Here is a 13215-nt window from a genome sequence, read left to right on the forward strand (position 1 = left end):
CAACCATAATCTCCAAAGCAATTTCTACCATAATGAAAACAGGTTTTTAGTCAAGTTTTTTTTTGCAATGAACACTTCCTGGTTGGCCAGACTCATACAGTCTGACTGGACATTCAAAAACTAAACAGAAGCATCAACATTTTGTATCACCACAGTTACCAGAAGCTGTAGGGCTAAAAACCAGCCGCTGAAAAAGAAAGAGTTGTGAGCACAGACAGTACAAACCAACACGGTGATTCTACCCACCTCCACTTACCTTTGCTTACTGTTAGCCCTTTAACTTGAAATGTTAAAGTGATCATGAGATAAGAAACTATTACATTTATTAGTACAGAATTTTATTTCCTGCAGCCTGCTTTAGACACACAAAACATTTACAATCAGATTGTCTGAACTCTGGCACCTGACATAAACTGGAAGTGGGTTGCAGAGTTAACTAAAACTGGGAAAGACCTAACCAGAAAAACCCAAATTCCCCTCCTTTGTATTTGAGACAAATCAAAGAATAGTTAAGGTGGTTTTAATGCATTTAGAAAAGACTAGCAAAATCATGTCATGAACTAGGTAGGGCACCATGCTACGTCTGGCTTGTTTTTTTCCCTTTTGAACAGGGATTCGAAGTCATAATTCAATTAATTTCCAAGAACCTGGTGTCTGCAAATCAGCTTTCTGCTTCACACGACACACCGATGAGGAATATTCTACAAGGTAATTAAGTTAACATGCATGAGACTGAATAAAACAAACCTGAAGCTATAAGGAGGGACAATGGTTATAGTATGCAAAACAGTTAAACTTCCATTTGTCAGTAAACTCATTTTCCTTTTCAAATCTTTATTCACCTGAACTAACTTTGATCCTCCAAGTCGCTTACAAGCTAGAGTCTGAAAGCCTCTTCGTAAGTCCTTAAAAAAGGAGGCTCGGTGATTCTGAATAGCTGGTTTAGCAGAGCATGTCCTGTGCAGCAGCATTTTCCAAGTTGTAGCTGACCTTCCTCATCATTGCCACAGCTAAGCAGCACATCAGCAATTCTGAAGCAACTGTCACATTTCTAGTAAAATGCCTGTTACAGAAGCACAGTTCTACAGTTCACAGTTACGTACAGAACCACGACATCCCAAGGAAGGGAATATTCCGTATATTTCAATGCCATTTTCCATCCTTTTCTTGCTCACTTTAAGAATTATCTTCCTCATGCTCGTAACTGGAACATAAAACCTGCACTTCTAGGTCTGACCAATGTCCATCTAAGACTACCTTCATCACTGGAAACAGCGAGTGTTATCTACGGAGACAATGTACACTTATCGTGCGCAGCTTTTATGTCTTCCCAGCATACCCGACTGTTGTAGTAGGGACATTAAAGTCCATTCCCTGCAATATTTGTTTATGGCTTATTCCTGCATGCACTTGTTTAACCTCTACCTAACCGATTCCACAGCTCTGACAGAACCGAGTTCCAGAAGTCCACTACACTGTTACATCTGTTTTAAATCAATCACCTGCCCACTTCATCTACTGTCACTGGGCTGCAATCCTGCAGAATTTGGAGTCACTGTTGCAGAATTTGCCTCACCTACTGCTTTCCAGTTCTGTAAGCAGCCATCGCCCTTTCAGCCTTCCCATTCTCAGACTGAAGCATTCCAGCCTTTTGTGCATCTCCTTGCAAGACAGCTGCGCAGTTCCCTAACTCTTTTCAGTAGACCTCTATCTTCTGTAACTCTGTTATACACCCCTCAAAACAGGAAGACCACATGCAGTACTCCAAATGAGTGCCTCAAGGCTTCCAGGACCATGCAGCAACACTTATCTTGTTCTCAACACCCTGATGACTCATAACACTGGTGACTTTCTTGGCTGCTGCTGCAAACAAGAAAGATCTCAGAATTAGCACCTGCTCTCTGAAATCATTGTCTGCACACTGCAACTGCCAGTTCTGAATTCAGCTTCATGCAGTCATAGTTTGATTATTTCCAACCACATACGTATAACATACATACAGCTGTACTGAAGCTCTTAAGAGGTCCTTCTGGAAATCTTCAGCAGCCCAGTACCACTCAAAAACATGGAATTTACCATGTGTATCTCTTACACCACAACAGCAATGGAAAAGCTGGGTGAGACTGAGCACAGCACAGAACTGCAGGGTGGAACTAGGGGGACAGGACACAACACAGGGGAAGACAGGGAGATATGTCACCTTCTAGATTCCTATCCATCCTGAACAGTGACCATCAAGCCCTGCCCTTTCCACCTACCATTTAACTACCCTGCAGTTTTTTAAACAGTCCCACAGCAACTTAAAATCTCAAAATCTCAGAAACGTCAAAGTAAACTGCACCGTCTGAAAAGTTTACAGGTTCATTTCTTCATTTATTAGGCACTGAACTGCAAATGACATTAACCACACCGCACTGAAATTTTTTGTTAGCATATACAGGCAATTCCCATAATTTGGAGGGTATTTTACACTCTTACTACAAGGTAATAAGTGTCATTAATGCCAAACATAATTACTGAAAAGTAAGGCTATTTGATTATGACTCATTTCAGTTATGTTTTGACATGTCAATTATTTCCTCCATCAAAAGTCATTTATCTCCTCTATAAATGGCCTAGCCCTCCTTATTCTTTTTACATTCAATACTGATAGCAAAATTCAAATGCCTTTGCTTCTGACAGCCAGAGAGACCGTGTTTTTGTTTCCCTAGCTCTAATTGCTAGAACTAACTCTGGCTACATCTCTTTGGCTTCCTAATCTCTGATTTCCCCAGTCTTTACTACTGACCCCATTTAGACTGGACTTTGTTTTCAAACAATCTGTTTGAGCTCAAATGACCTCTTTAATCTTGTCAAAAAACATTCTTTTGTGTTTCCTTTGGACTCTATACGCAAGGTCTCCATTTCATCTCGCTTCACTGATGCACTAGGTTAAGCAATATGGTAACTGTATACAGTTCCTCTTACATTGCCAAGTGAATGAGATGGTCATATCAGATCTACTTAGAATGGGGCTGACTTTCAGAAGGGTCCCTTCTCTTTCTACTGACTGTGATGACTTAACAAGTGCTAGCAGTACAGTGTGCTTTGGGCTGGTCCACCTGGGAAAGTTAATCCATTCTCATCTAACCTGCTACAGTCTACGTTACTGGTTTAGTCACCTCTAAACTGGATTACTGTAATGCTCTTTATGTGCACATCCGATTACTCAGATGCTTCAGGTGACCTAGAATAAAGGCCTGTTTACTCATGACGAACAGCTGTGTTTTCAAATAAAGTACACATGAACATGCCTTGCAATATAAGAGGAGCACAGCTATTGCATTACTCTGTCACACATACCAGTGAAACAAACATTACCAGAAGTTTTCTAGAAAGAAGTTAGGCATTTCAACAAAAACACGTAAGAGCCCAGACTGTGACCATGGTGACAGAACCCTTCCAGCCAGGACAACAGCCTGCCACCATAACAATCCTTCAGCCACTTGTTCTAGCCCTCACCTGTGGTGGCAGAAACTGTCATGTGGTCTATAGCAAGATGGATCCCTGACCTGTCTAGGAAGAGAGAAGAGGGCTCTGGGGAAGGAAGGTTTTGACTTAATTTACAAAGTAGCTACAGAAAGGCTAATGCTGGCCACAGGAAAGCAGGAATGAGCTGCAAGGAGCACAAAGGAGGGAAGGAAAGACAATTCTTTTTCACAGCCACCACCATGAGAGGCTCCATCATCAATACTGCATCCTGTATGTGATAGTAATGTAGCAACAGTAATACATTACAAGAGAATTACTAAAAAAGAGCCATCAAATTAAGCTTTACCTTTGAAAAATACATAAATGCAACATAAAGTCAAATCTGAGTTTAGTGAGTGTTGCTCTTTATCAGCCCCGTGGTAAAATGACTCTTACACACCTTTGTGAAAACACCTTGGTTATCTGTAGAACTCAGGAACTGGTTTTTGTAAGTCTAACAACAATGCACTCCCATATCAATCTGTACACAGGAGTCCATACATCTTGAGAGAAACTGCAAAGTCTTGGCTCCGTTGCTGGAAGACAGCTCAAACTGTGAGCAGTGAATTTCAAAATGCCAGAAGACTGATGCATCAGAATTACCACGACTTTATTTCATTAATGCCCTATTTCTTTAATTAAGCACCTGAGGACTCCATCATTAAAAAACTCTGGAAATTGAATCACATGTAAAAGCTTCAAAGGACAACTGCTGCAGAAATCAGGGAGCCCCATTTTTCCAATCCTGAAGCTGGGAGCACTCCTTCAAAACTGAGTAAGTATCCAGCAAGGAGACTGAACACAGCTGGATAAAATAGCCCACGGGGAAATACAAATTTTATGCAGCAAGAGACAAGTGAAACATTTAATTTTTCTTACTGATCAAATGTGCTTGAGAGATGAAAAATAATCAGCCATTAGGAAGGGTATATACTGACAGATCTGTTTTCAGCTGCGGCTGAGGATTATCTAAGTCTCCAGTGTTGAGCAGAACAGAAGTAAGAGATCCTAAACATTCGTATGCACACCAAGAACCAAAGTCATACTAACAGCAAACAAAAGAGATTTGGAAGTGTGAGCAAATTCATGGCCTCTGCTCTTAAAACCTGCATCTTATTACTGCTGTGCAGCAGCAGGCTGTGACTCAGACCCAACTGAGTCAATCCAACCAAGCTGCCCTACCTTTTTAGAGCAACTACGGTTAGACCAGCACTTGAAATGCTGAAAACTGCAAACAAACATGCCTAGCAAGCAAGCCCAGCAAACCCTCCACAAAGAAAATCCAGTGAAGCTAAGGGCCCCCACGCTCAGTGTTTATAGACAAAAACATCTGCAAATAGGCTGTAGGTGAAAGTAAAGCCCTCATTTATCAGCAGATAACAGTGATATCTTTCTTATTCAGAGATGGCTAAATTCCATGCTGTTGGCTCCATTTTTTGCTCTGCAGGACTGACGGGTTTTCTAAAATGATCCCAGTTCTGATAAACTGGTAGGTGAAGAAAATTATGAAATTATTTTCTACAAGCTTACAGAGCAGGAATCTTTCTGCAACAGCTAATAATACAACCCATGTATGTGCAAAGTAACAAAACAGATAGGGACTGATTTAAATGACACAGCTATTGCTTTCCCTATAGTTACTTTAGAAACACCAAGTGATACAGAAATAGCTCAAGCTGTTGCAGAAATCCTGCTGCCCACAGAGCAGAATAAGGCATTAGTTTTGCACTTAACAGCTCCATCAAAATGAATTTGAGTGAAAATACAAAGAACAGTACCCAGATAAAACTGTGGGGGATTCAGTTATAAAAGGTCATTTCCCACTTTAGGATTTTGCTTAGGATACCACTTCTAAGTTTTTATCAACTTCCTTCTGATAGAGAACAGCCACAAACTTCTGAGATGCTACTACTTATCAACAGATGTGAGAAGTCAGAGCATTACAACTTCACTCTCCTCTTGATTTCTCTCTACAGCAGTAACTGTTCATTCAAAGCCATGCATGATGCTTTATAGAACCAAGCAGAGCTTACAAGGCTTACAGCTTCCAGAAGGCAGTAAATAAAAGGAAGGAAATAAACAGGAAGAGGGTCAGGTCAACTTTAAAGGGTAATTCCAAACAATATTCTGTTCAAATATAAATAATTTCTTGAGGATATTAGGGAACAGCCAAGCTGTAAAGTGGTGGTCTCACACAAGGGATTTTGCCTTTGTAAACTAAATACTAATATGACATAGTGTGTTCTAGGGATGAAGCAAGAAACAGAAACATTTGAAGACAAACCAGAACATCAAGTCTGGTATTACTGACAGAAGTGAAAACAGAAGAAAACCAGCAAGGAACTGGATGTAAAAGGAAAAGGCTTTTAACTTGTCTTTGAAGACACCTTTAAACTCAGCACAATGCAGAAAGGAGAGTCAGTAAAGAGTCTTAAAAAACGAACCTTAGCATTTTCAGGTTGAAATGCCAGAAGATTTCTAAAAGCTGTAGTCTAAATAGAAGGGAAGGAAGTAACAAAAAGCAAGCGTCTCAAAAGGAATACAAACAGCGGGGTCAAAAAAGTGCATAAAGAAGTGCAAAAAAATTATGGAAGCAGATTATTTAATCCTTTGACCTCTAATATAAGCATCCAACCCAAGTGCCTCATCTTAAATCAATTTCCATGGACTGAATACCCAGATGTCAGCACAGATTTAACTGTAGTACCAAGCCTCTGGCATCCTGCTGTGGCTGCAGCTCAATAAGAGATGCAAATTATTAAGCTGAACGTCATGAACTACCAGGGAATGTAATTTTGTTTTATGCACAATTAGTTCTTACAATCCTGTGAACTCAGTTTTTATCCTCCTTTCCCCTTCCCTTCTGTTGCACTTACCCGTTTTAAATTCACACAAGGAATACAAGTCACACCATGGTTCCCATCTCTCATACTATGAATGCTTACTGGACCTAACACAACAGACTGAATTCCAGTGTGCCGAAGTGGTGAAAACACTTGCACCATAAACATTTTATGCATTTTTCCAGATCCTTCTCCAGCTTAAATCCATCTCTAAGTTGCTGAGTCAAGCAAAGACAGAAAACTAAATTACATTTTCCATAAGGACATGGAATGATAGGATCAAAGTATCCTACACCAAATCTACCAGAATATGGGAGGTTTGCACAGCAAAATACAAGTAATTCCTTGCCTAAAAACCACCACTTTGATGCCAGTCTAGTGAAGCCTCTGTCTGAACTTGTAACCGTAAAGAAAACATGAGGGGACAAGTGTGTGCTAGCTATATGGAGACTTACTTTCTATCCCCTATTACTTATGCTCAAGTATGTACACTAAAAATAACTTTCTAGGTAATACAGAACTGTACTAGTGCCAATGAAAAAGAAACAACAGCTCAAAAGAATACATGAGGAAAATCTGACTTAACAGTTGTCATAACTAATGTGTGAAACTCAGTGCTACACAGCCAAGCAAGAAAAGTGGTGTTCTGGTTGTTCTTTTTGGTTTTAAGTGTCCTCAAACCAAGCAAATACTGGTCCCCAGAAAAGCATCACACCTTCATAAAAAGACATTACCATTAATGTTGTCACAGTAGTAAAAGTGTTCATCTTTTAGAGAAGGGCATGCAGAAACTAAATCCTGCAGGCCTGCACCAGTTACAGAGAGACAACCGGAGAGGTTAAGGTGTTCCAAATGTGGCAGTCCTCCTCCCAGCATCAACGCCCTGTTAACAGACACAAGAGAGGTGTTAAGAGCCCACACAGCCTAGAATGACAAGTACTCTACCAATCACCAAGTCATGGACTTAACAGTGTCTCCTAAGAAAAAACAAAGAAATCCAAACCAGACCTTTAATAAACAATGTCCTTTTAAATCTGACAGTTTCATACCTTATAAAGGGGATCGCCCCTGAAGTGGCATAACAGACCTGAAAAATGAACTGATTTCTAGAGAAACTAACAATCCTTTCTGAGAGACTTCAATGGTGGATCACTTTGCTCATGAATGACTCCAGAGGCGACCAAGTACTTCAAGGAACTACCAAACATTCTTCTCTGAGTTGCCACCGATTTTGGCAACCCCTCCAAACTGATGAATATTCTTCAATTCACCCTGAAAACACGACACTCATTTGGTGCACTACACTTCCAAAAGTTTGACTATGTTTTTTTGGTTAGAATTAATTTGGAATCCAAATTTGTAGTTCTCTAGGACTGACAGCAGAGAGTCTGTCAACAGACCACCTTATTATTCATGCAGAACTCTATTTTTCCCCTGAGCGCAGTTTGGCTGCTGATGCAACAGCTTCATGGAGATATCACACCTGAGCAGTCTCACTCAGTGTGTCTACGAACTCACAAGGCAAGTTCAATCACAAACAAGCTCTCACACCTGAAAAAGGCACCAGGCTTGAATTACCAAGCTACAGATCCAAGACACTCTCTTTCCTCAAGGGTGCAAAATTACTCTGGTAAGTGCAAGAAGCACTTGTTACAGCACACTCTCAGGTCTTAAATGCAGTCTTCTTTCTAAAAAGCACCGAAGGGAAACCAGTACCACAACTAAACTCTTCCCATGACTCAATGAACAAATCTCCCTTTGGTCCTGGATTACCAAGTCATGAAACAGAGCAGTTAACATGCAAACTACACGCAGCATGACCTAATCAGCACCTAATGAAACTCAGCAGTACCAACACTAGAGCAGCAACAAGCTCAAACAGGAAGCACAGTTATCCGAAGCCTACTCTGAGCAAGACTAACTGGTGAGTGAAAGAACCACCACTGAAGGAGACATTAAAACAGCTGGTACTTCTGAACTTCAAATGGGGATGAAGCCTTCCATACAAACAAATTAACTCACACTACTTCTTGCTTGACTACAGCATACAGTACAGGCAGGCATCCTAAGTGCTGCAGTACACCTGAGAAGGTGGATGCAAGTACTTCAGCCTCCTCCGATTTTCACTATAAAGCAATACTACATTTTCCTGACACAATACAAAATATCAATAGAAAGTATCACACAGAGGGAATTTTTTAGCTCTTGAAGCCACCTCAATGTTCAAGTCAACTTTTCTCCTCCTTTGTTACATGAAGTCATATTTAATATGCTGCACACAGAAAATTATCATAGAATCATTTAAGTTGGAAAAGACCTTTAAGGTCAAGTCCAACCATTAACTCAGCACTGCTACTGCAAGTCCACCACTAAGCCATGGCACTAAGTGCCACATGTACATATCCACCTTGCTACAACCTCCTTTCAGGTAGTTGTAGAGAACGATAAGGTCCCCCTGAGCCTTTTCTCTAGACTAAACCACCCCACTTCCCTCAGCCATTACCCATCACACTTGTGCTCCAGACCCTTCACTAGCTTTGTTGCCCTTCTCTGGACCCACTCCAGCACCTCAATGTCTGTCTTGTAGCAAGGGGCCCAGACTTGAACACAGGATTTCAAGTGCAGCCTCACCAGTGCCCAGTACAGGGGGAAGATCACTGCCCTGGCCCTGCTGGCTGCGCTATTGCTGATACGGACCAGGATATCATTGGCCTGCTTGGCTGCCTGGGCACAAGCTCAATCATGCTCGGCTCCACCAATCAGCACCCCTAAAGTCTTTTTCCATGAGCAGCTTTCCAGCCACTCTCCCCCAAGCCTGGAGCATTTCATGGGGTTGTTGTGGCCTAAGTTCTAGATCAGGTACTTCGCCTTGCTGAACCTCATGCAATCGGCCTCAGCCCACTGATCTAGCCTGTCCATAAATTATGCCATTATCCAGATAGGCTGACCAAGATGCTACTCCAGTTTTATACATTTTCAAATGTATTGACAAGCATAATGAAAAAAAACAGTGAATCAATACAATTTCCTAACATGAAATCACTGAAGTTCAGATCTAAAAGCATTAAGACAGCCGAAAACAACAAATTCACAAAAATACTTGACTTCAGAGTATACGTCTGAAATATTTTTATTTCTTTTGATTCCACAAAGGAGAAGTTTTCAAGTTGGGTGCTGTAAGTATTTTAAGATGCAAAGAGTGCTTAAAACTTAGAAGATATTCTTCAGTAAAAATCTTCCTGCTGAAACTAAGCAGATTCACCCCAGAATGACTCACCAAATAAAAGTACAATGTCTCCTCACCTGAGAGCACGGTCTGTGATCTGGTAGCATCCAGACAGACTGAGAAACTGAAGAACTCGTGCAGTCTCTTCATCTGCTGTGTCACTCCCAGAGTATGCAAAGTCTTTTTTCTCTGACTGCTTAGTCCTTGTTGGCTTTTTACACAGTGCAGAGGACTCTGGGAGCTCCTGAATAGTTCTTAGTGCTGTCCCAGCACAACAAAATGAGTGACCGCAGTAAATCAAGTCAGTAGAAGCACAGTGCTGCTGCCACCCTCTAGTCCTTAATCCATAAATGTCTCTATTGTAGCACGATGCAGAACAAGTAAAATGGGATGTTGGTTCCATAATACAAAATCCTTCAACATTTCTGTGTCTCCACTCTGCAGCATCTTCGATGTCAGCTAAATCATCTGCATCCAGCATCCACACATAAGCAGAATTGAAGCTTTCAGAGCTGTCAGGTTTAGTCCAATGCTGCTCACTGTCTCCTCCCTCAATGATGTTTTCATTGCTGATTTCACGCAAACAATTATACTTCTTGGTGGACTGCAGAGTAATCTCTCTGTTCTTCCACAAAGTCTTAGCATTCCTGTTTCTGCAGCTTTTCAGAATACCTCTGGTGTGGTGAGTTGATATGATACCCAGAGCTCTGGAAATCCTCTCTATAGCCACATCTGTGATTTTTTCACATCCAGACAGATCAAGGTGGCGGAGATTTTGACAATAACCAACTGAAGACCAACTGAAATTGGGGAAAAAAGTGGTGTGCTTAGTTGGTTTTTAGTTTCTGTTCAGAAACAGGTGTTAAGGCTAAATATACAGAAGAATATTTCCACAAGTAAAATGCCTCTACTGCTTCACAGAATATTTAAAGCCAAGACCGAGACAAGGTAGATTTGATACTCCAAGTGTTATATATACGCTTGTATATACAAAAGCTCACAAATATTGACTTCTGAGCCACAGAAATTCCATAAAGCTTTTATTTCAACTAAAAGTTCTTGCATAAACTACAGTGTTGTTGCCAGCATCCATTCTGGTAAAATTATCTGTGTTGATAACGCATTCATTTGAGAGCCCTATATGATGCAGGTGTTGAACACTGAAATAGCCACTGAGTTTCAGTATCACAGTAAGACCCATTAATGCAGGCTCTGCATCCATGCACCATCCCACTGACACCAATGACATTTCTGCAGGCTTCAGTAAAACTCAGGCATTCACAGTTACTACATCTAAGCCCTAGAGTTTTGCCTACCATTTGCTCAGCATCTTGAACAGCAGTATTCCAAATCCTACCAATATCAGATCAAGGGAACTACTATAACTGCATGACTCCACAAAAATCTATGGACAATTTCAAGTTGTTAGTACTAAAACAAAACAGCTATTGCTATGGATAGCTACACATTGATAGATAATACACATCCAGTAGTGAAGACAGAGCATTCTGAATGGCTGTTATAACGTTACATGCTTCATTTGTTAGTTTAGTGATTTGCTACTGTGGCTTGGTTCTTATGTGTGCATCTTGAATGTGATTTCTCTTATTTCTCTCTTTACTGGCAAAGGACTAAATTTGAATGTTCCTTTACCCTCCTCAGAAAGCTGATCTTTTATATTATGCTTTTAAGTAAACAGTAACTATCTAACCTTTCAAATGCAGAGTCTGAAATATCAGTTTGAGTGAGATCCAAATACTCCAAGTTGGGGCAAAGCTCCAAGATCTGTCTAACCTGTAAAGGGAAAGAAAAATAATCAGTAAAGACACAAGCCAGTAAGACTCACACAGTGTGAAAAGGCAACATACAAATTAACGTTCTCTTGAACTGCAACTGATTTTCACTACCTAAGTGTTGTGTTTTAAACTGAAGCACATCAGTTAATAATTAGAGGCTGCACAGCCACAATGATTAAATGCCAGTTTCAAAGGGCATACCATTTTGCTAGACACTGCAGAGCTGTAGGCCAATACAAATGTCTTCACTGAGGAACCCACATGTGGGAGGACATTATGAATTAAGCCATGAAGTAAACGTTTTTCCATCTGTGCTATATTAATGGCAAGTGAACCTTCAGCTGCTTCTTCTGCAAAATAAAACCAAATAGAGACTTAAAAACATTCTTTGTGTCATTTGCAATTCACACTGTCATCTGATATCAAACAAGTTAGCAGAAAACTAAAAGAAAGCATAACAAAGCATAAGTTTCACAAAGTACCTTACAACAAACTTTTGCTGAATCTGATGTACTGCTTAGGCCTCATCTTAAAAAAAAAATACCTGCTTATCTTTCTGACAGAGTTAGCTCCAACAGCAAGTAAAACACTGAGTCTTCAAAGAAAATCATAATTAAAGGACTTGGAGAGATATTTACTACAGATTACACACTGCTCAGGGCTGTCTGGGCACCTGTTTCCACCGACTTGCTTTGTACACTGAAATACTATCTCACAGGGCATTCACACCCTTGCAATGTAACAGCTTACAACAAGTTTTAAATTAAGCCTAGAACGCATTAGGCTGCAAGATGATTCATCCAAACTTTCTGAAAAGAGGAAGCCTAGCTTTTATCTCCTTCCTGACTCCAGACACATCCCTGTAACTCTTCTACCTGCACTCATGTTTGCTCTTAAGATTAATTCATTCAGCTCACTAAAACCCACTGCTTGCTTGCCCGTGCCCTTACCCCCACTCCCATTTGTTTCTTTACCCAACCAGGAATCAGGTGAAGATGAGGAAAAAAAAAAAAAGAGTACTCCTTTCAGGAACCCTTAGTAGTTGCTAGACAAAACTTCACAAGTTCATTCTTACAACATAAGTCTACTTTGCTTAGTAAGCATTTAATCAAGACAGAACATAAGTTTCCATTTGTCATTAATGTACTGGTATAACTATGATAGAATCTGTATTTTAAACTGATTTTACAGAAAAGACTGTATTTTACACATTTATTTCTTAAAGCTATATAATCTTCAGGGAAAAAAAAAAAATAATCAGAATTTACCTACCAGATTCATCTATGTCAGCATCTTCATCCCATTCCTGGAAAGCACGACATTCATCTTTTCTATTTTTCACCCATTCCTCATCAGGTTCCATCTCAAGATCTGCTGCAGGACCACTATACCAATCACCTGCTTGGCCCCAAGTCCCCCAGAAAAAAAAGGGGGGAGAAAAAAAGTTAAGACAAACTTCTCATCAGTGCAGAAAACAGCAGTGCCATATTCCCTTGTTTAATACTCAAATATGGGATAGTAGAAATATTTAAAGCTACAAATATACTCTGATGACTTGTAACTGGCCTCACTGGAATACACACTGGTTTGTATTTGAACAGGAATTTCTGCAAAGATTACACTTCTCAACAGGGTATTTTAATTCACAGGAGAGTTTGAGGAACAAAAGCTGTAAAATACCACTTAGCCCTTACTGCAGCAATAGTTACTGAAGCAATATATCTAAAGAAACAATATTAAAATTAATGTGCATGCAGTTTTAAGTTTGAATATGCAAATTAAGAATTGATGGTAGTGAACTGTTAGCTCCATTTGTTTTAAACTTCCGTTCTGCAGCTAC

General features: G+C 40.2%; 1 protein-coding gene across 1 annotated transcript in view; it reads right to left on the minus strand.

The window, feature by feature from the left end:
- Positions 1 to 13215, minus strand: part of FBXL5 (F-box and leucine rich repeat protein 5) — a 36047-nt gene that overhangs the window by 993 nt on the left and 21839 nt on the right. Inside the window, exons 6-10 of the mRNA XM_061379836.1 lie at positions 12648 to 12773; positions 11577 to 11725; positions 11291 to 11373; positions 9657 to 10379; positions 7088 to 7236 (exon numbers count right to left, since the gene is read on the minus strand). Of these exons, the coding sequence (XP_061235820.1) occupies positions 7088 to 7236; positions 9657 to 10379; positions 11291 to 11373; positions 11577 to 11725; positions 12648 to 12773 (1230 nt within the window). The remainder of the gene's footprint in view (positions 1 to 7087; positions 7237 to 9656; positions 10380 to 11290; positions 11374 to 11576; positions 11726 to 12647; positions 12774 to 13215) is intronic.

Source organism: Neopsephotus bourkii, unplaced genomic scaffold (assembly GCF_033783945.1).
Source record: "Neopsephotus bourkii isolate Nb327-2 ecotype Australia unplaced genomic scaffold, CSIRO-AGI_Nbou_v1 NB_1780, whole genome shotgun sequence".
Classification (NCBI taxonomy): Eukaryota; Metazoa; Chordata; class Aves; order Psittaciformes; family Psittacidae; genus Neopsephotus; species Neopsephotus bourkii.